Raw genomic sequence first — 23321 nt, 5'->3', positions numbered from 1 at the left:
ATCTGAGTGTTTATTTAGATTTTATCAAGACATTATAACATAACAAACATATAAGCAGTTATAAGGGAAAATGCGTAAACATACACAGTGGGAGTAGTATATCGAAATAGGTGAACAAAGCGGGTTGGGTGTTCTCCTCTACATTGAGGGAACAGGAGACTCAACCAGGAATTTTCAGCCCCGTCTTGTAAAGGGGAGGCTCAGCTTAGTCACCCAGAGTCAGGTGGGATATATAGGACCTTTTTCAGCTTAGGGGGTCTTGCTTATAACACAGAGATTGCCTGATAGGTCTCATATGCCACCCAACTCAGCTCTATTACATAATTTCAAACTTAAGCCCAGGTGTATGTTAGCTTGGTTGACTAATCACTTAGATCAATGTTGGAACTGTCACCCTACTGAGACCCTAATTGGAGATGCCCTGAACAGGCGCAACTGCGCAACTATATTGTCCCTAGTCGGTCTCTGTCTGTCCCCCTATGGGGGGGGGAAGGGGGGGGGGAGGAAAGGAGTGAGAAACAGGTCGGGGGCAAGTCTGAGTGGTCAAGGGTCCCTTGTCAGGACTTGTCAACGTCAATTAGGCGCCCGGTGGTGTGGGTAGGCACCTCGGTCCATACAACTCAAGAGAAGGCGGGTAGATTCGTCGTCTATATACAGTATGTTACATCCGTAACCATAGCTAGGTCAGATGGCCATACAGTGGGGGGACTGTTGCATAGGCAAGGTAGTATAGGGCAGATGGGGAAGGATTACAGGGGGGGGGGGGAGGAGAGGGTCGGCAGCAGCAGGGAGGGAACCTGGGGGAGGGTCCGCCAGCGACACCCCGGCCCATAGCCCAACAACCCGAGTCCACCCACACTCCCGTTTATTCGGCCCCACGTCTCCGGGAACCCGCCGGTACACGAGCCATGTATTCGATCCAGGGGGCCCAAAGCCGGGCGCACTTCTCCGCCGTCCCCTGTAGGTCAGCTGTGAGGCTCTCCATACTGTATATTTCTTCAACTGCTTCCATCCAGTTAGCCATGGTGGGGGTTGTTGTGGATTTCCAGCGGGCGGGGATGAGGCTCTTGGCAGCGTTTAGGAAGTGTCGCGTGAGAGATCTCTTGTAGGCTCCTAGGGGCATCGTGGAGTGGTGGAGTAGCATCGGTAGGGGTTGTAGTGGTATGTCGGAGTCAAGGATCTCGCGTAGCTTCTCGTGTACTTGTCGCCAGAATGCCTCGATAGGCGGGCATGACCACCAGATGTGTAGGTCCGTGCCATCGTCCGCTCCACATCTCCAGCACCTAGCCGATGGTAGCAACCCCATCTGGTAAAGCTTATTGGGGGTCCGATACCAGTTCGTCATAAGCTTGTAATTGGTTTCTTGAAGTTTCGCACTGGTCGAACCTTGATGGGCGAGGACGTGTATTTTTTCCCATTCCATTTCAGTGAGAGTAGTTCCCGTGACTTGTTCCCATTTAGATTGGTATCTCGCAGGGGGGAGCCTGGTAGCTTGCAATATCATAGAATACAGCGTGGAGATACCTCGCGGAAGGTGTCGATTCTCCGTACAGAGAGTCTCAAAGCCCGTCTTTTTCCTGGATAGTAGTTGCTTTCCCTGGAGGGAGCTATGGTAGTGTTGGATCTGATGGTATCGGAAACGGGCTAGCCCCGTTGGAGGTGTTAAGGAGGTTAGTGTCTCGAAAGGTTTCAAGTGTGTGTCTGCACACCAGTTTCCAAGCCATGGGGCGTTCGGGTTACCTAGGCCTGTGATGTCCCCTGGGGCCAAACCTCCGGCAATCTCTGGATTATAGATCACTGGGGTCAGCGGATTGGGGTTGGTGGTGAGGTCGAGCTTGTACCGTAGAGTCGCCCAGATCTGCAGTGTAGCTCCAATGAGTGGGTGAGACCTGATTTCATTAGTCTGTGCGGGTTTTGGCAACCAGGTAATCCAGGGCAGGCGCTCTTTGGAAGCAGCTCGCTCTAGACTAACCCATTGTTTATCTGAGTCCTGCACGTGCCATTCTATCACCCTGAGGAGGTGAGCTGCCTGGTAGTATGTTTGAATCGAGGGAAGTGCCACTCCACCCTGGCGTTTTGGTCTAATCAGGTGCGTGTGTCGGAGTCTGGCTACTCCTGAAGCCCAGACGAAGCGATTGATGGCCGTGGACATCTCGTTGAAGAAGGTTTTGGGGATTTTGATGGGGATCGTCTGAAACAAGTACAGGAGGCGCGGTAGGAGGTTCATCTTCACCGCGTTTATCCTCCCGAACCATGAAATACAGGATCCCCCCCATCTTTTCATGTCCGCGGCCAGTGTCCGTAGGAGGGGAAGGAAGTTTTCCGCGAACATCTTTGCTAGGTCGCTCATCAACCAGATGCCGAGGTATTTAATGCGTTGCGTGCACCAACGAAATGAGAAGTTTGCCTTTAGATGGGTTGTTAGGCCGGGGGGGAGCCCCAAGGGCAGAGCCTCGGATTTCTCCGTATTCAGGCGTAAGTTGGAGAGTGCTCCATACGTTCGAAAGGACCGTAGCAGATTGGGGAGCGAGACTATCGGGTTGCCGATAAAGAAGAGTAAGTCATCCGCATAAGCGGCCACTTTGTGTTCCGATTTGGCTACCTGTATTCCCGTAATACCCCCATCCTGTCTGACCGCCGCCAGAAAGGGCTCTAGCGTGAGGGCAAACAGGAGGGGGGACAGGGGGCACCCTTGTCGCGTGCCGTTGCTGATGGGGAAAGCGGGGGATAGTGCTCCGTTAATCCTCAGGCGGGCCTTCGGTGACGTATATAGGGCTGCTATCCAAGTTCTGATGTTGGGGCCGAAACCCATAGCCTGGAGGGTTTCTTCCATGAATTGCCAGTCGACTCTGTCAAAAGCCTTCTCGGCGTCGGTGGAGAGCAGGAGGCCCCCTCGGGAGGTGGTTTTAGCGGAATGGATGATATTGAGGGCTCTGGTCGTATTATCTTTCGCCTCACGTCCTGGGATGAAGCCTGTTTGGTCCGGGTGCACCAGTTCTGGTGCAACCTCCCCTACTCGTCGGGCCAGGATCTTCGTAAAAAGCTTAAGGTCCGCATTAAGGAGGGAGATAGGTCGATAGCTGGCGCAGGATGTAGGGTCCTTACCCTCTTTGGGGACCACCGCTACTGTGGCCATCAATGTATCCTCTGGGAACCTCCCACCATCCAGCAACGAATTAAGGCTTGTCAGTAGTTCGGGCATGAGCAACTCTTCGAATGTCCGCAGATATCTCACCGGGAAGCCGTCTGGACCCGGCGCCTTGTTCGCTTTTGCTGCCTTAAGGGCTCCTTTGAGCTCCTCTAGGGTGATGGGGGCGTCCAGGTCCTCGGCTTGGGTCCGCGTGAGTTTCTGGGTGAGATGTTGTTCCAGGTATTCCCGAATATCGGCACGTCTCCGAAGTTTCGCCTCTGCTCCTTCCTCCTTCGGTAGGTTGTATAGTTTCGCATAGAACTCTCCAAATTCTTCCATGATGGCTTGTGGCCTCCGTTCAGGGGGCGAATTAGCCTTTTGCAGGAGAGTAATGCGGGACTGTCTCCTTTTCTTGCGGAGCATGTGAGCCAAAAGGCGACCGCATTTGTTCGAGTTCTCATAGAAGAATCTCCGGGATTTGCGGAGTGTGTGCGTCAGGTTCCTGGACAAGAGGGAGCGTAGGTTCCTCCTCGCCTCTAGCAGGGGGCGGAGGTTGTCTTCGGTCGGATCGGCTCTGTGTGCCAGTTCCAGCTGCGCTGTTTGTTTGTGTAGGTCCTTCAGTGCGTGATTTTGGTCCCGTTTGCGTCTTGTGCAGGTCTTAATAAAGTGGCCGCGGAGGACACATTTGTGGGCTTCCCATCGAACTTGTGGGGAGGTGTCCGTGGCCGGGTTCTCTAGGAAGTAGCGTCGGATGACCTCTCTCGTGTCTGTGCACACAACTGAATCTCCAAGCACCTGTTCATTTAGTCTCCATTGTCTGTCACTTGGTTTAAATAAGGGAGAGCGCAGCGTGGCTAGTACCGGGGCATGGTCTGACCAGACGGTCGTCTGGATGTCGCAGGTCAGAAGGAGGTGTAGGTATTCCTGAGCAATCAGGATATAGTCCAGGCGGCTGTGACCGTGGTGGACCTGCGAGTAAAACGAGTAGTCTCTGTCTTCCGGGTGGAGCACTCTCCAAGCGTCAGCCAAACCCGAATCACGCAGGGCCTTCCCTACTGTCCGGACACAGAGACCGGAGTGCGAGCTACACCCTCTAGAGGTGTCGAGACGTGGGTCTAATGGGACATTAGTGTCCCCAGCTACTATGAGTAGTCCCTCTCGGAACCTGTCTAGGAGTTGGAGGGTCCTTGATAGAAATCGGTGTTGTCCCGAGTTCGGGGCGTAAATCGTGGCCAGTGTATACTTCTTATCGGCAATTGTACCTTTTAGGAATAAGTAGCGCCCGTTCGGATCTATTTTCGTATCCAGGCAGCAAAACGGGATGTGTTGGGCGATTAGAATTGCCACACCTGCCCTCTTAGCTGACTGGTGGTTTGCGAAATACCCAGTTGGGAACCTCGAGTCCCTCAGGGGGGGGGGAGCAGCACCTTTAAAGTGGGTCTCCTGGAGGAACGCTATGGAGGCCCGAGCCGTCCACAGGGACCGGAGCAAATGAGACCTCCTTTCCGGGGTGTTAAGGCCCCTCACATTGTTGGTCCAGAGGCGCAGAGGGGCCGGGCCGAAACCCCCACCAGGGCTCCCCGCCATAGCCGACAAGGGGGGGGGGGGTGGGTTCGGAGAGTGGGAGGGAGGGAGGAGTGCAGTCAGGGGGGGGGGGAAGGGTAGGGCAACTGTCAGGGGGGGGGTGTGGGGGGTCAGTGAGGTAGGGAGAGAGGTCAGGAAATAGCGGTTTTACCGCTATCAAAAGTGAATGGACTTGACTGTGTGGAAGGCGTCCGACAGGTCTGAGTCCCCAAGCCCTTTAAGTGACTCAGTCGCCCGCGGTCCTCCCGTCTGTAACCCGCAGTCTGTCCTCGGGGTCGTGAACAGAAACCGTACAGGTATACTCAATGCATTCAGTGTAAATGTGGTACAGTGTGATAACAAAAAATAAATTTAGTGTGTCGTATATTACAACGTCCGGCCCTCGGCCGGTCTGATTTGAGCAAAACTAGGGTTAAGGTCTAGGTACTTCTCTGGGTTCGGTTAATATTTTACAGTGCAGGGGGCTTAAATCAAGGCTAACGGACTGATCTTCAAACCCCAACCCCCCGGGCCGCGAGGCACACCATATGTTACTGGGCCTATTAGGTCGTTTTAGCCAGTTCACCCGAGTCCCATCCGGGTGGTATTGTCCGGAAACCGGTCCCCCACCCAAATCCCAGGGAGGGGCTGACGCTTGGTAAATACGCTAACCCAAAGTTATCAATATGGGGGGGGGGGGGGGGGGTGAGGTGGGGAGCGTAGTTACTGGATAGCGTCCCAAGTGCATGGCGATGCCGACCAGCACGGGGGGGGGGGGGGGCAGCAGCAGAGTCACCTTAGGCCAGTGTCCGAGGTTCAGGCCCCCCTCCCAACCTATCCACTACTGCCCACTATGGTCAACCTCGATGCCCATCCCAGGTACCTCAGTAGTAGATCTCTTCTGGGTCACTCTTCAGATCCCGTCGGGCCTCCAATCATCCGAGCCGGGGAGTCTCGCTCTCTCCTCGCGTCTGGCGGTGGGCTGCCCGTACCTCGTCTCCGGTTGGGTGCCAATGGTGTCTCTAGAAGCCAGTTACGGGTGCGTATGAAGGGGATGTGTAACGCACGTAGAGTGGGGGCCACGTCGTCCGGCCATCTGATGTGTAGCCAGGTATTGCCCTGTCGAATCTGTAGGCTGAACGGGAAGCCCCAGCGGTAGGGCACATTTTTCTCCCGTAGTATGGCAGTTATGGGCCGTAGTGCTCTCCTAGCGTCTAAGGTCAGGCTGGAGAGGTCCTGGAACAGCGCCACGTTTGCGCCCTGGAACGATATGGAGTCTGAGCCCCTGGTGGCAGCCATTAGTGCGTCTTTCAGGCTATAGGCGTGTAGGCAGCATAGCACATCTCTGGGTTTCCCATCTTGCCTCGGGGGGCCCAGGGCTCTGTGGATCCTGTCGAATTGGATGGTCTCTGGGCAGTTGCGGCCTAGGATCTGCCTAAACAGGGCCTGTACCTTCTCAGACAGCGGGGTTGAGTCTGGTTCAGGTAGGCCTCGGATGCGGATGTTCTGGCGGCGGCTCCGGTTCTCTAAGTCCTCTACCTGCCGCCTTAGAGTGAGTAAGAGGTTACCTTGTCTTGTGGCGGCAACCTCAGCAGACCTGTGTTGGGACCGGCTCGCCTCCGCTTCAGTCTCAAGGGCCTCAACTCTCACCTCTACCGCCGTCAGCTCGGTGCGCATGGAGGCGATCTCTTCTCGCATTGCTGCGCGAAACTCTTTCAGCATCCCGGTAGAGTCTGCTTTAGTGAGCATGCTGGACGAGATCCGGGAGAGTTCTTGCCGGATCAGTGTCAGCGCATCCGCCTGTTCCCCGTCTTCGGAGGGGGCTCCCGCGCTTTCTGCATCAGGGGAAGCCGACGCCATCTTTGTAGTAGGCCCGGCGGAGCGAGAGTCCGACGGTGTGGACACAAAATCGTCTAAGGTACCTCTACTGTTCCTCGGGGAACCGGTGTGGGGGGTACCCAGGAGCAGGTGCCTCTTTGTACGGACCATTTAGGGGTCTTTTGCAGGCTTTGGTAGCTGTAAGTATAGGCCGAGGGCACGGAGCTCGGAGACTACACGTCTGCTCTCATGCACGGTCCGGCCACGCCCCCGAAAGTATGTATATTGAAGGAAAGGAGGTCATGTGATCAGCGGTCATTTTACACTAAGGATCATGGGGACTGTAGTATAGCCGCCAGTATTGTCCTAGTGACGAAAAATGGGCGAGTCTATATTGTAACCCTCCTATGCGGAGACAGATGCGCGTTTGTGTACGGCGCAGGTAGGGTGGCATGTCCTAATGACGCAAACCTCCAAGGGAAGACGCCAGTACTAGCGTGGATGCGCTTCCTAATGATGCGTTCTAATGACATGAGTCACTGGGGGTGTGTATAGGGAAAAGGGAGGGGAGAACGATGCTAAGGTAGGGTAGGGGGGCGAGGTTAGAGGGAGAATACATTTGGGGAAATAGTATAGACAGAGGAAAATTGCTTCTATATAGGAAGCAATGTTAAAACAAATGCATATTTGAAAAATATGGTGAAACAAGCTGCTTATATATGAAGCAATTGTGAAACAAATACATATCTGCAAAATATTATAACAATTAAAATACCTATTTTAAATACAAATATATGTAAAAATATAATATAATTATAAAAAAATAAAAATAAAAAAAATAAAAGTTAAGATCAAAGCAGAATAAATATACCAACTGGTCCTGGGATATATAGGATGACAGGATATTAAGTAAAATATATGTCAATAATATGACAATCCTCTTATGCAACTGTCACTAGTCTAATGCTATCTTTACCTTTTTGTGTCATTTTACCCCACTCCCTCTAGCATGTAAGCTCAACCCCTCTGTTCCTGTGTGTCCAACTTGTCTGGTTACAACTACATGTCTGTTTGTCCACCCACTGTAAAGCACTGCGGAATTTGACGGCGCTATATAAATATCATAATTATAATCATAATAATAATAATAATAATCTGTTAATCCAATTAATGTGAGCAATGCATAGTTATGAACTATTAAAGGAAATTGAAAAGATCGAAGTCATCATTTAGACCGTCTGGTACAAGAGTTTTTAAAAGAAATACCCAGCTCATTTAATTTTTGCCCAAGAGTTTTTTAAAATCACCACCTCTCCATGGAGTTTTGCATTATTTCATACCAATATATTTTAAGTGTTTTTTGCATGGCACTTGCTTACTGTACGGGAGCCCAGCATAAAAGGGAGACAATTAACCTGAAAGGTCGGGCATCAGAAGGGCCCAAACAATTTTGCCATGGGAACAAATTGTTAATGTTTTTAATGTTTTAATAAAATACAAAATATGTTTCCTCAGGTGTTAAAGCCAGGACCCTCTGGACAGAAAGAAATGAGATAACAGTCAGAGAAGGAGAAGAAATATTCATAAAATGCAACTATGACAAAACCAGATATGTTTTTGCCAAGAAGTATTGGTGCCACGGGGAATTCAGTACCCAGTGCAATGTGTTAGGTGATAATGATAAAAGAGCTTCTAGTGCGAGGCTCCATATTGCAGATAACAAATGGGGAACATTATCTATTACAATGAGAAATTTGGTTCCTGAAGATTCTGGGACATACTGGTGCGGCATTGAAAAAGCATATGCAGACATAATGATTTCAGTGAAACTCACAGTAATAGAAGGTGGGTGTGAAAAAATGCAGTTTATTGTCAAATATTATGGTGCAAGGGCTTGAAAGTCTACTTTAGAAATTGTAACAATGGTATATGTTATACTCTAACCTCTGTGGAGAAGACTACAGCTGGTAAGATGATCATCCAATGAAAATAACTAATAGCTTTTTTTTTTTTTGCTAAAGCAAGTGAAGATGGTATAACAATACACAATAGTATGTATAGAAAAACATACCAGACCAGGACTGATAATTAAACTAATATATGCTTTGTAGATTGACCAGGTCTAATAGTTTATAAAAATATTTGCATGGCAAGTAGATTAGGCAGAACAGGAACGCTTGCTACCAGCACAGGAAATAATTTTAAATAAAATAATAAAATTAAGTACTGTGAGGACAACTAAGGTACTATAAATCTTAACAATATATAACAAAAAAATGAATGACTAACTATTGTTTTATTCATCAATAAACGCATGATAATTAGGGATTATTCTAGCCCTAGTGACTGAATAATATAAATTTTATTAACGACAGAAGGCGAATATTTGCTTTATCCTTCTTTACTGGACCTCCCAGCAGCAAAGAAATTGTTAACAATATTGTATCATAATTCAACCAATCAGAGTGTATATCAGTATTATATAACATTGTGAAGCTCCTCCCAATTCCTCTTTCTTGTTGTTGCCGACAGTATTTGAGTGTCAACCATGTAAACTGAACTGGAAACTGTAACTGGAACTGTGGACTAAGTCGTGCGTGGATTGCTGAATCCACCTGTTATGAACGTTAGGGATCTTCACACTAGAGAAGAGAAGAGAGAAAAACCATGAGAGTATAGGTTATCATACTATGTGAATGCAAGTTTATGGCACGTATATTAGGAAATGACAGATTATTTCAATGTATTTCATGGAACTGATCTGAAGTATATCATATTACCGGTTAGTGTTGTGATGTAAACCTGACTGATGACATATGATGAGTGAATTGTGTGAGACATATCGAGTAGGAAGAGATAGTAACTTACCTCAGGATGGGTCGACATGTTATTGAAGACAAGGGTGGGAAAATATTCGCCTCCTGTCGTTAATAAAATTTAGATTGTTCAGTCACTAGGGCTAGAATAATCCCTAATTTTATGGCAAGACAGGAGGCTTCATATTTGCTGTTTTAATGCTCTTGTACAATGGAAGATGCCGCGTGTGATCTAGGTTTGAAATAGAATGTACGAAAGGTAGATTCCCTGGACCAATCTGCCGACGACAAGAGAGCTACCTGCACGAAAGGCTGAGGATGCGGCTGCTCCCCTAACTGAGTGCGCACCAAATGAGGGATCAATGTTAGCTTGGGCTAGTATCCATTTGATCCACCGTGCAACTGTGGGAGCGGACACTGGTTTGTGTGGTTTGACGTAGGACACTAGAAGGGGTCCTGTAGGGGGACGCAGGGTGGTCGTGGCAGCTATGTAGTGCCTTAAGCAAAGCGCCACGCAGAGTGACTGTCTATTCGGAAAGTAGGGGTAGAATACAGAGAGAGAATTAGTCTTGGTGCGTCTAGAGATGCGAAAAGTAACGCCTTCTGGTTAGAAGGTTATAGCGTGGAGATTGAATGCTTGAATGTCTGAGACCCTACGGAAGGATACTAGACATAGGAGTAGAGCTAGTTTGGCAGAGAGTTGACGTAGCGTCAAGTTCTCATTAGAGGGCCATGAGTCCAAAAGGGAAAAATCCTGAGCAACATCCCAGAAATTGGAATATTTAGGTAGAGGGGGTCTGGCTAGCCTGATCCCGCGTAGCAGTCTACAAACTGAAGGGTGTTTTCTTATTGATGTGTTGTCAATAGGGTCGTGTGCTGCGGATATGGCTGATCTAAAAACATTAATTGATCTATAGGATTTGCCTTGATTAAATAAGGTAGACAGGAAATTTAATATTATCGTCAAAGGAGCTGAAAAGGGATCAGTGTCCCTTTCCAGACACCAGCTGACCCATGCTCGCCATGCAGTGAGGTAAGCTCGTCTAGTTCCTGGGGCCCAGGAATCCCATAGGAATGCCTGAGCTGTTTCCGAAAGTCCTGAGACATTCCAGGATCCCCTGAAACGGTCCAAGCTACAAGTTGGAGCCGTCCTTGGAGGGCGAGAGGGTGACAATACCCCGCTGGATTCATTAGAATGTTGGGAGATCGGGGTAGTAGGATTGGGTAATTCGCTGACATTTCTAACAGGGTTGGGAACCAGGTTTGGGCTCTCCATAATGGAGTGACAATGACTATTGTCACTACTAGGGCTCTGACCCGGTAAAGGGTGCGTTGGATCATGGAGAAAGGCGGGAACGCATAGGCTCCTGTCTCCGGCCAAGGATGTAGGAAGGCATCGACTGCCCAGGATTGTGGATCTGGAAGCCAGCTGATAAAGGCTTCGGTCTGGCGATTCAGTCGCGATGCGAATAAGTCCAGAGTGAGAGGCCCGCGAAGACAAAGAATTTGATAAAACAAGCGGGGGTCCAATTGCCAGTCGCTCACATCTCTCCAATGGCGAGAGAACCAGTCTGCGACTAGGTTGTCCGTGCCCGGAAGATATTCCGCTCTGATGGATAAGTTCCGCTCTAGGCAGAACTGGTAGAGTTCCATGGTAAGGTCTGACAGTAGTTTGTACCGGGAACCCCCTAACCGATTCACATAATGCACTGCAGAGAAGTTGTCTATGCACAGTACTAGTGAACAATTAAAACAATATTTAGCAAAACTGCAAATCGCAAAGGACCCTGCAATCAATTCTAGACAATTGATGTGCAGTGCTCGTTCCGAGGGGGACCATAGTCCTCCGGTGGACCTGTCTGCGCACGTGGCACCCCATCCCAAAAGACTGGCATCGGATTCCAGGATGAAATCTGGTTGCGATCCGAAAATGGCTTTGCCATTCCATGCTTCCATGTTGTGAAACCACCAGTGAAGTTCTATCCGAACCTCGTCTGTCAGGAAAATGTACTGATCGTAAGAAGTGGATCGGTGTAGGTAGTGTGTTTTGAGCCGTTGCATGGCTCGGTAGTGTAAAGGTCCCAGGTAAATGGCCTGGATAGAGGCGGACAATAGACCTATGGTATGGGCCAGGTCGCGTAGGCGAATCTGGTGGGCTGACAGCAGTTTGCAAATCTCTTTCTTTATGGATTTGACCTTTGTGGAGGGAAGCTGTAAAATCGCCTGTACGGAGTCTATCAGAAATCCGAGAAACTGAACCTTCTGAGAAGGTTCCAGGGCCGATTTCTGAAAGTTGATCACAAACCCTAGGTTTTGTAGTAAGGTTGTTGTCAGGTCCGTGTGTTTGCATAGGAGGTCTGAATCCTGAGCGATTATTAGGATGTCATCCAAATAAATGATGGACCGAATCCCTTGAGATCGGAGTAACGCCATCACTGGTTTCATCAGTTTCGTGAAACACCATGGTGCGGAACAAAGGCCGAACGGGAGACATGTGAATTGCCAGATTTCGCCTTGCCAGGAGAATTGAAGAAAAGCTCGATGGTTGCGAGCAATTGGGACTGTGAGATATGCGTCCTTGAGATCGAATCTGGAGAACCAATCTCCCACGCAAAGGAGGTCCCTGAGTAGATGGATGCCTTCCATCTTGAAATGACGGTACCTGACGAAGCGATTCAGGTGTTTTAAATTGATGATTGGACGTCTTTTTTTTGTGTACCAGAAATATGTTGCTGAGAAAAGTTTGGGGAAAAGGGGATTTTTCTATCGCCCCTTTTTGTAGAAGTTTGTGCAATTCTGTTTGCAATGTGAGGTTGTCTGATGTGGACATCTGTAGTGGTGTAGGAGGTGTGTCCTGGACTGGAGTGGAAAGAAAATCTATTGTGAACCCTTGTACTGTGTGCAGAACCCATAGGTCTTGTGACAGTAACTCCCACTGTGGGAAAAAATAGATTAGTCGACCTGCAATAGGTGTGTGTAAAAAAGGAAGGTTGATTACCTTGAGCAGTTCGTCCGCGTAGGGAGGCAGAACCACGTCCCCGGAAAGATCCTCTGTTTATGAATAGCTGCCTGTGGTAGGGTCGGGGTTGTCCCGAGTGCCAGTAATTTTCTGTTGGGCGAGGCCTGTAGCCTGTGAAGGCAGTTCTGCTGTACGTTCGGCCTCTAAAACGTCCAGCTCTCCCAGAAAAAACGAGTTGACTGGGAACGAAAAACCCTGCGCAAGGAGGATTGTCCCTTATTAAGTGTGGTAAATACAGCCACATGCTTGGAGAGATCCCTCATAAACGAGTCTCCAAATAACAAACCATTGGCCTCTGGTCCCAGTTCTCGGGAGCTCAGATCGGCTAGTTTAGCGTCTAGTTTGTATAGTGCCGCCCTGCGCCTTTCCGTGGATATGGCCCATTCTCTAACCGTATTGGGATCAAACTCCCCACTGGTTATGGCTTCGTCTGCCAGAATAAAGATTTGGACGATTGGACCAGATATGTCCAGAAGTTTATCTTGGGCTGTCTCGAGGCCCTGTTCTATTCCCTTGCGGGGATCCTTCCCTGTCTTATTTAGGAAGGTTACAAATAACGGGTCGAACTCTGGTGTGAGAGCTACCTTATTTGGGATGGTTGGTCGAGGGCACTCGGCTCTGAGTTTCGCCCTGACTTCCTTATCAAGTGGTTTACGTAACCACATCTTACAGAAGCTAGCGATATGGTCTGGTGGAGACCATTCGGCTGATCTTGGATGTCTGATGATTCTTGGGTCAAAAAAGGGGACACCCGAAGCATCCAGAAGGATGTCTGAGTCGGTTCCCTTCTGGGTAGGTACTTTAGTATCAGAATCTTTAGGTATAAGGAAAGTCTCCTTGACAAATTCCGATGGGGTATCCCCTAGCGCATTCGCCGAGGGGTCCTCATCAGAATAGTCAAGGTAATAATCCTCAACCCTATCGCCTGTGTGGAAAGCAGAGCCCTCTAAGGGATTGGTGGTTACGTGGGCAGGTTGAGGGGCAGACAATTTCAGGAACTTGGCAGGAGCCTTGCCCTTGCCAGCAGACCTACTATCCCTTTTCCAGGGGCGCTTGCATGTGGTTTCCTGATCTGAGGGCTGAGAGTCCTCGGAGTCAGAAGGCAAGCGTGTGGTAGGATTGGCTTCGGTAGAAGTCCTTTCTTGGAAGGCTGCTAACGCCTTAGGAATAGACTCGGCGATGGTTGAGACCAGCCAAGCTCTAAGTGTCAGGATCGGGACAGGGATCCAACACGCAGAGTACAGACAGTAGAAAGGTACGTATACCGGACCTTAGAATGGCCGGATTAACGTACGGAGATAGAGAGAATGGTCAAAGGCAAGCCGAGGTCGAGGGAACGAGAAGACAGGTAAGCGAGGAACAAGCCGAGTCAAAGGGTAACAGAGATAAGCAGGGTGACTAGACAGGCTAGAACCACGACAGGGCAATGAGCAAATGGAAGAAGCAATGTTAAATACCCTGGCTCAGGAGAGTAGACACGCCTCCGACGAGTCCTGATTAGTCTCCAGACAATTGAGTGACACGTCGGTCCGGGTTGGCGTCATGACGTCGAGTGCTGGGCGTCGTGTTACAAAAGGAAGTGGATCCCTCGCGGCCGGCGTGTAAATGACCGGAAGGACCGCGAGGAACGGAGGAAACAGCCCTTCTGGATGGATAAACTTCTAAGTCTCTGCCTCTCTCAGAGGTAGAGACTTCAGGTACCCTGACAGTACCCCCCCTCTCAGATACGCCCACCGGGCGGAAGGAACCGGGACGAGATGGGAAGCGGGAGTGAAACGCCCTGCGGAGGCGAGGAGCATGAACATCCTCTTGAGGTACCCAACTCCTCTCCTCAGGACCATATCCTTTCCAGTCGACCAGATATTGTACTCTCCCCCGGGAGATTCGAGAATCGATGATAGAGTTGACCTCATACTCCTCCTGACCTTCCACCTGAACAGAGCGAGGAGAGGATACCGTGGAGGAAAATCTGTTGCAGACTAGCGGTTTCAGCAATGAAACATGAAAGGAGTTAGGGATGCGTAAGGCAGATGGGAGAGCTAGACGATACGCAACTGGGTTAATTCGAGTCAGAACCCTGTAAGGTCCAATATAACGAGGAGCGAACTTCATGGAAGGCACTTTTAAACGAATGTTTCTAGTACTCAACCATACTCTATCGCCTGGAACAAAAACCGGAGCCGACCTTCTACGTTTATCAGCGTGTTTCTTAACCAGCATAGAATTGTGCAGAAGAATTTGTCGAGTCTGATCCCACAACTTCCTCAGATTGGCAACATGAACATCAACCGACGGTACCCCTTGGGAAGGAGAAACCGAGGGAAGAATGGATGGATGAAAGCCATAATTCATGAAAAAGGGGCTTGAATGAGTAGAATCACAAACGAGATTGTTGTGCGCGAACTCCGCCCAAGGAATCAAACCGACCCAATCGTCCTGGTGTTCGGAAACAAAACAACGTAAATATTGTTCAATCTTTTGGTTGGTGCGTTCAGCAGCTCCGTTAGACTGAGGATGATAGGCGGAAGAGAAATTCAATTTGATACCCAGTTGAGAGCAGAAGGATCTCCAAAAACGAGAAACAAATTGGGAACCTCTGTCAGATACAATTTGGGAGGGTATCCCATGTAAACGAAAAATCTCCCTTGCGAATATCTCTGCCAACTCGGGAGAAGACGGAAGTTTAGGCAGAGGAACGAAGTGAGCCATCTTGGTGAATCTGTCAACCACGGTGAGGATAACAGTCTGTTTTTTAGATATAGGTAAATCGACAAAGTCCATAGCCAAACAGGACCACGGCTTTTCTGGAACCTCTAAGGCAGGGGTAGGCAACCTTCGGCTCTACAGATGTTGTGGACTACATCTCCCTTGATGCTTTGCCAGCAATATGGCTGTAAAAGCATTATGGGAGATGTAGTCCAAAACATCTGTAGAGCCGAAGGTTGCCTACCCCTGCTCTAAGGGATGCAGAAATCCACATGGAAGCGTATGAGGTTGCTTGGTCTTAGTACAAACCTCACACGCACCGATGAAATCTTTGATATCCCTATGTAAAGCAGGCCACCAGAAGCCTTTAGAGATCAAAGCGCACGTCTTGCGAATGCCAGGATGTCCAGCCACCTTGCTGTTGTGGAAACATTGTAACAGTTCCAGTTGAAGAGCAGGAGGAACGAAATGTCGACCCCCGGGAGTCTGTTTAGGGGCTAGATGTTGCAGCTTTAAGATCTCGGCAAGTAACGGAGAGTGAATCCTGAGATTCGTGTTAGCGATAATATTGCATTTCGGAACTATAGAGGAAAGAACAGGTTCGGATATAGTAGAAGGTTCATATTGGCGAGACAAAGCATCGGCTTTAGAGTTCTTAGAACCAGGTCTATAAGTAAGCACATAATTGAAGTGGGTCAGGAATAAGGACCAACGAGCTTGTCTGGCGGACAGTCGCTTAGCCTCCCCAATATAGGACAAGTTCTTGTGATCCGTTAAAATGGTAACAGGATGTAAGGTCCCCTCCAATAAATGTCTCCACTCCTTTAAAGCCATAATGACCGCTAATAATTCCCTGTCACCGATGTCATATCTGCTCTCAGGCCCAGACAGTTTCTTGGAAAAAAAACCACAAGGGTGTAGTGGTTTGTCCACCCCTAACCTTTGTGACAGAATAGCACCTACGCCTGTCTCAGAGGCATCGACCTCGAGTAGGAACGGCAGAGTCGTATCAGGGTGGACTAAAATTGGAGCAGAGGCAAAACGTTCCTTGAGAGTCTTGAAAGCAACGAGAGCTTCAGTAGACCAAGTCTTAGTGTCAGCCCCCTGTCTGGTCATATTGGTAATAGGCGCAATAATAGAAGAGTATCCCTTAATGAAGCGCCTATAATAATTGGAGAAACCAATAAACCTCTGAATAGCCTTGAGTCCCTTAGGCAATGGCCAATCTAAAATAGACTGGAGTTTGTCGGGATCCATCTTAAAGCCTTCCCCAGAAATCACGTAACCAAGAAAGTCTATCTGAGACTGGTCAAAACTACATTTCTCCAATTTGCAGTATAACCCATGTTGAAGAAGTTTGTGTAATACCTTTCTGACTTGTCTGTGGTGGGTCTCAATCTTTCTAGAGTGTATAAGTATGTCGTCCAGGTACACAATAACACAATCATGTTGAAATTCCCTGAGAACTTCATTAATCAAATCCTGAAATACTGCCGTTGCGTTACAAAGACCAAAAGGCATGACCGTGTATTCATAATGCCCATAACGGGTATTGAACGCTGTCATCCACTCGTGTCCTTGCTGGATTCTCACCAAGTTATATGCCCCTCTGAGATCCAACTTGGTGAAAATTTTAGAGCCCTTTAGGCGATCAAACAGCTCGGTAATCAAGGGGATCGGATAGGCATTTCTGATGGTTATTTTATTCAAACCTCGGTAATCAATGCAAGGTCTTAGGGAACCATCCTTCTTTTTAACAAAAAAAAAACCAGCCCCGGCAGGAGAAGAAGATCTCCTAATGAATCCTTTGTCTAGATTCTCCCGAATATATTCCTCTAGAACTGAATTCTCTTTGGTGGATAGAGGATATACATTGCCCCTCGGAGGCATGGTACCAGGTAGTAGATTAATTTTACAATCAAAAGTCCTGTGTGGAGGTAGAGTATCAGCATTCCTTTTGTCGAATACTGCTTTTAAATCCAGGTACAGAGGCGGTATCTGTAAATCTGTAGACTGGGTAGAACTACCTGGTGTGTTAATTACACCCAATGGAGAAACCCTCCGTAAACACCTCTCCTGGCAACCCTGTCCCCATGAGAGTATCTTCCCTAACTCCCAATCAATATTAGGGTTATGTCTCTTCAACCATGGGTAACCCAGGACTATGGGAACAGAAGGGGACGAAATAAGCCTTAGCGATAAGTTTTCCTCGTGTAAGATACCAACAGTTAAGTTAACGGGTATGGTTTCACGAAAGATAACAGGCTCAAGTAAAGGTCTACCATCTATGGCCTCAACGGCCAAGGGTGTATCCCTTAACTGGGATGGGATAGTGTGTTTAGTAGCAAAGGCCTGGTCGATAAAATTCTCAGCAGCTCCGGAATCTATCAAAGCCATGGTCTTTAGTACTCCCTTCTCCCAAGTTAAAGAAACTGGTAGCAGAAGCCTGTGATCTTTATAGTTATGAGTAGAGGACAAAATAGAAACACCCAAGGCCTGTCCTCTAGAGAAACTTAGGTGCGGGCGTTTCCCGAGCGATTAGGGCAATTCAGGCGTAACGGACCTCTGACTCCACAATACATACACAATCCCTCCCTTCTCCTGTACTGTCTCTCCTCTTCTGAGAGGCGAGTATTGCCTATCTGCATAGGTTCAGGAAACAGTGAGGTAGTGGAATCAGGACTTTGAAATGCGGGAGCTAATTTAAAGGAAGGTCTAAAGTTCCTCTCTCGAGTGTTCTGTCTCTCTCTTAAACGCTCATCAATACGAGAAATGAACGAAATTAAATCCTCCAAATTTTCAGGAAGCTCTCTAGTAGCAACCTCGTCAAGGATTACATCTGATAGCCCGTTCAAAAATACATCTATATAAGCCTGCTCATTCCACTTAACTTCTGCCGCCAAAGACCTGAACTCTAGTGCATAATCCACAAGTGTTCGGTTCTCTTGTCTCAGGCGCAAAAGTAATCTAGCTGCATTGACCTTTCTACCAGGAGGGTCAAAAGTTCTTCTAAAGGCAGCTACAAAGGCATTATAATTATATACTAACGGGTTATCATTCTCCCATAATGGGTTGGCCCATCTCAGAGCTCTCTCAACGAGTAAGGTGATAATAAATCCAACCTTCGCCCTATCTGTAGGATAGGAGCGAGGTTGTAATTCAAAGTGGATACTGATCTGGTTTAAAAAACCACGACACTTCTCAGGTGAACCACCATAACGTACTGGTGGGGTAATACGGGAAGAGGCACCTACAGTAGCTACCTCTAGGCCTGAACTCACAGAGGAAATAGAAGTAGTACGCGTCTCCTCTGGTGGGTTATTGGCACGAGATAATAACGCCTGTAGTGCTAGGGCCATCTGATCCATTCTGTGTTCCATGGCTTCAAACCTAGGATCGGAAGGACCAAGCTGACTGTTTGTACTTGCAGGATCCATTGGCCCTGTCGTAATGTCAGGATCGGGACAGGGATCCAACACGCAGAGTACAGACAGTAGAAAGGTACGTATACCGGACCTTAGAATGGCCGGACTAACGTACGGAGATAGAGAGACTGGTCAAAGGCAAGCCGAGGTCGAGGGAACGAGAAGACAGGTAAGCGAGGAACAAGCCGAGTCAAAGGGTAACAGAGATAAGCAGAGTAATACAAACAAGCCGGGTCGGAACCAAAAGGATAACTGGAATACAAGAGCGCTGGGTGACTAGACAGGCTAGAACCACGACAGGGCAATGAGCAAATGGAAGAAGCACTGTTAAATACCCTGGCTCAGGAGAGTAGACACGCCTCTGACGAGTCCTGATTAGTCTCCAGACAATTGAGTGACAGGTCGGTCCGGGTTGGCGTCATGACGTAGAGTGCTGGGCGTCGTGTTACAAAAGGAAGTGGATCCCTCGCGGCCGGCGTGTAAATGACCGGAAGGACCGCGAGGAACGGAGGAAACAGCCCTTCTGGACGGATAAACTTCTAAGTCTCTGCCTCTCTCAGAGGTAGAGACTTCAGGTACCCTGACACTAAGTTCCTGTGAAATTGCTGGCTCGGTATTATCGGACATGTTGTCTTTATAGTAATCTGACCTCTGAAGCTAAGCAGAAAATATATCGTATAAGATGGGGTTCACCCAACAGTATAAAATAAGTTCTATGAAATTGGGGGTCACCCAAATATTCGCACAATAAATGAATAAAGGGCGGCACAATAATAAATAGTGGGGTTACCACTAAACATACACAAGTGGTTTGTACCACTATAATAATATTAAGTGGGGTTCACCACTAAAGTAGTTGGACAGGTGGTTATGTCCTTAGTATAAAACAAGTGTTTGGTCACTTTAAGTACTGAATAGTAGCAGTGGGGGTCACCCTTGAATAACGGTGTGAGGACACCTATATTATTATAGATTATTAAGTGTGGCAATAGAGGTGGGGGTCACCCACAGTAAATACTCATACACAGAGCAATAAAAAAGAAAGGTGGGGGTCACCTACAAGGCCTTTTATTAATAATAATACAGCAGGTTAAAGCTGTAAGAAAAAAGGAGAAGAAAACAAAATGAAAAACTGTAAAGGAATTGGCACTTTAAAAGTGCTAGAAAATAAATGAATGAATGGTGTACTTACCGGATCTGGCGATAGAGGGTGCAAGTGCGCCGTGAGAGCGAGAAGACCATGCAAAAAATGGGCGCCGCAAGCAAAAGGCGGGAGGAAGAGCGTCTGGTAAGTAAGGATGCGAGAGGGCGGGGAGCTGAAAAGGGCGCGAATAGGGTGAGCCGCGGACTCCTGGGAAATGGAGTCCGCGGCAGTGAATGGATGAGGTGGCAAACTTTTAAGCCGCGGTCCCCCAATAACGGGAAGTACCGCGGCTAAGGGACATAAGGGAAAAACCAACAATAGGCAGAAGCAAGTCGCGGAAATCCGTGACTTAAAGAGACACACTAACGAAAATAAAAAAATTAGATCAGACTTGTAATATGCAGGATTACCAAAGAACATATATATTAAATGTAAATAAATGGTATAAAACTAATTAATAAAAAGAAAAAAAACAAATTGTATCAAAGACACAATGAAAGAAATCAAAGGTATTAAGTGCATGAAATTAAGGCACAATAATTGGAATAGACTCACCTGGGAGGCAAGCAGCAAAGAAAGAGGGATTGGGAGGAGCTTCACAATGTTATATAATACTGATATACACTCTGATTGGTTGAATTATTTTACAATATTGTTAACTATTTTTTTGCTGCTGGGAGGTTCAGTAAAGAAGGATAAAGCAAATATGAAGCCTCCTGTCTTGCCATAAAATTATATCCCATTGGCAAGTGACCACAACTTAATGTTTAGCGAGTAAACGACAGGTAGCAAATTGTATTATCTCTAAATAAACATTTTCTTTTATACATAAATGTATAAAAAAGGTTAATTCACTATACTGGTGTGATGTCACGTCTTGCAATGGGCTCATCAACTGCTAGGATGTACCACAAGAGATGTCTATTTGCTACTCCGGCAGAGAGTAATCATCCCAAAGCCAGGCTGGTCTCAGCATGTAGGTCTTTCTGCCAATGCCTTCTTTTAGGCGGGTATAGGTCCCTCTACCTGTGTTGTCCTCCAGGCAGATATGTGTCCCTCTGCCTATGTTGTCCTCTGATTGCAACCTCCTTCGCAGGCAGGGATGGAACCTTTTACATGCAGTCTTCATCTTAGGCCATCCTCCTAGGCAGGAAATGATTCTTCTGCTTGCATGTCCCTGGGAAGTTTTAAAATTGTTGCAAATGACCTCCCTTCTCCTCTTGAACTTCAAGCAGCACAGTTTCAGGTCCTTTTTCCACCCATCCTAGTTAAGTGTTCTTGCAAAGCAAGACCACTTAATGTTATCTCACATATATATTATTAAGTGTTCTTGCATAGCAAGACCACTTACTGTTATCTCACATATATATTATTATTATTATTATTATAGCCAAATTTGCCACCCTAACTCCTCCCACAGTTTTTACACTACATAGACAAAAATTTACCAAAACGTGCAGATTGTTCCCGATCGGATTGCTATTACTTTGTGGAACGTTTTGCCGAATGGTTCACGGAATATCGTCGTTCTTGTGGCGAAATTTGTCCCATAGGAATGAATGGCAAAGCTAGAGTGGAAGCTGGCAAAAGCTGAAAAATCAGGACATGATTTCTAAACTGCCACCACTCCCTCATTTTCAGGCCCACCTACACAAATCTTATATCAAAACGTTCAGCTATCCCTGCTGCCACTAAAAATGTCCACGGCTAAGCCATAGTCCTGATTGTTTTCGCAATATGACCATTTGTTTGCAACTCACGCAGTCCATTGACATTCATTGAAACGCCACTCTGCAAAGCTCACATTTGAAGGGCAATTTCTAAACTGCGACTGTGCCTTCCTTGTTAATATCTCAGAGACATACTATACATCAAAATGTAGGTCTGGGTCTTGTGATTCTCACAATATAAAGCTCTTCACTGTAGGATTTATAGTTTTTAAAATACGACCGTTTGAAGATGGCAACCGCCAAAATACTCTGACCTGTGCCAGGCTGGAGCAGCAAGTGATGTCATAGACAGGGCCTTTTGTACACCTGCTAATGTTTTTATAAATGTATGTTTTAATGTAACTGTGAAGCACTTTGGGCAACAATGTTGCAATTAAATGTGCTATATACATAAATAATAACAGTTACTCCTCCCACTCCAGTTGTAGACTACTGGTGGAGGCAAGAACACTTCACACAATTTCCCCAGAAATTGTAGCTTTTCTAGTTATTATTATTATTCTTATTATAGCCAAATTTGCCACCCTAACTCCTCCCACAGTTTTTACACTACATAGACAAAAATTTACCAAAACGTGCAGATTGTTCCCGATCGCGTTGCTATTACTTTGTGGAACGTTTCGCTGAATGGTTCTCGGAATATCGTCATTCTTGTGGCGAAATTTGTCCCATAGGAATGAATGGCAAAGCTAGAGTGGGAGCTGGCAAAAGCTGAAAAATCAGGACATGATTTCTAAACTGCCACTACTCCCTCATTTTCAAGCCCACCTACACAAATCTTATATCAAAACGTTCAGCTATCCCTGCTGCCACTAAAAATGTCCACGGCTAAGCCATAGTCCTGATTGTTTTCGCAATATGACCATTTGTTTGCAACTCACGCAGTCCATTGACATTCATTGAAACGCCACTCTGCAAAGCTCACATTTGAAGGGCAATTTCTAAACTGCGACTGTGCCTTCCTTGTTAATATCTCAGAGACATACTATACATCAAAATGTAGGTCTGGTCTGGGTCTTGTGATTCTCACATTATAAAGCTCTTCACTGTAGGATTGATAGTTTTAAAAATATGACCGTTTGAAGATGACAACCGCAAAAATACTCTGACATGTGCCAGGCTGCAGCAGCAAGTGATGTCATAGACAAAGCCTTTTACACCTGCTAATGTTTTTATAACTGGATGTTTTAATGTAACTGTGAAGCACTTTGGGCAACAACATTGCAATTAAATGTGCTATATAAATAAATAATAACAGTTACTCCGCCCACTCCAGTTGTAGACTACTGGTGGAGGCAAGAACACTTCACAATTTCCCCAGAAATTGTAGCTTTTCTAGTTCTTATTATTCTTATTATAGCCAAATTTACCACCCTAACTCCTCCCACAGTTTTTACACTACATAGACAAAAATATACCAAACGTGCAGATTGTTCCCGATCGGATTGCTATTACTTTGTGGAACGTTTCGGCGAATGGTTCTCGGAATATCGTCGTTCTTCTGGCGAAATTTGTCCCATAGGAATGAATGGCAAAGCTAGAGTGGGAGCTGGCAAAAGCTGAAAAATCAGGACATGATTTCTAAACTGCCACCACACCTTCATTTTCAGGCCCACCTACACAAATCTTATATCAAAACGTTCAGCTATCCCTGCTGTCACTAAAAATGTCAACAGCTAAGCCATAGTCCTGATCGTTTTCACAATATGACCATTTGTTTGCAACTCACGCAGTCCATTGACATTCATTGAAACTCCACTCTGCAAAGCTCACATTTGAAGGGCAATTTCTAAACTGCGACTGTGCCTTCATTGTTAATATCTCAGAGACATACTATACATCAAAATGTAGCTCTGGGTCTTGTGATTCTCACAATATAAAGCTCTTCACTGTAGGATTTATAGTTTTTAAAATACGACCGTTTGAAGATGGCAACCGCAAAAATACTCTGACCTGTGCCAGGCTGCAGC

At 47.1% G+C, this 23321-nt stretch overlaps 1 protein-coding gene across 1 annotated transcript in view; it reads left to right on the top strand.

Annotated features, from left to right (window-relative positions):
* Nucleotides 1-23321, top strand: part of LOC134590500 (uncharacterized) — a 49921-nt gene that overhangs the window by 5793 nt on the left and 20807 nt on the right. The window contains exon 2 of the mRNA XM_063444408.1: nt 8027-8356. Within this exon, the coding sequence (XP_063300478.1) occupies nt 8027-8356 (330 nt within the window). The remainder of the gene's footprint in view (nt 1-8026; nt 8357-23321) is intronic.

The sequence above is a fragment of the Pelobates fuscus genome, chromosome 1 (genome assembly GCF_036172605.1).
Source record: "Pelobates fuscus isolate aPelFus1 chromosome 1, aPelFus1.pri, whole genome shotgun sequence".
NCBI lineage: Eukaryota > Metazoa > Chordata > Amphibia > Anura > Pelobatidae > Pelobates > Pelobates fuscus.
This window is presented reverse-complemented; position numbering and strand designations above follow the sequence as displayed.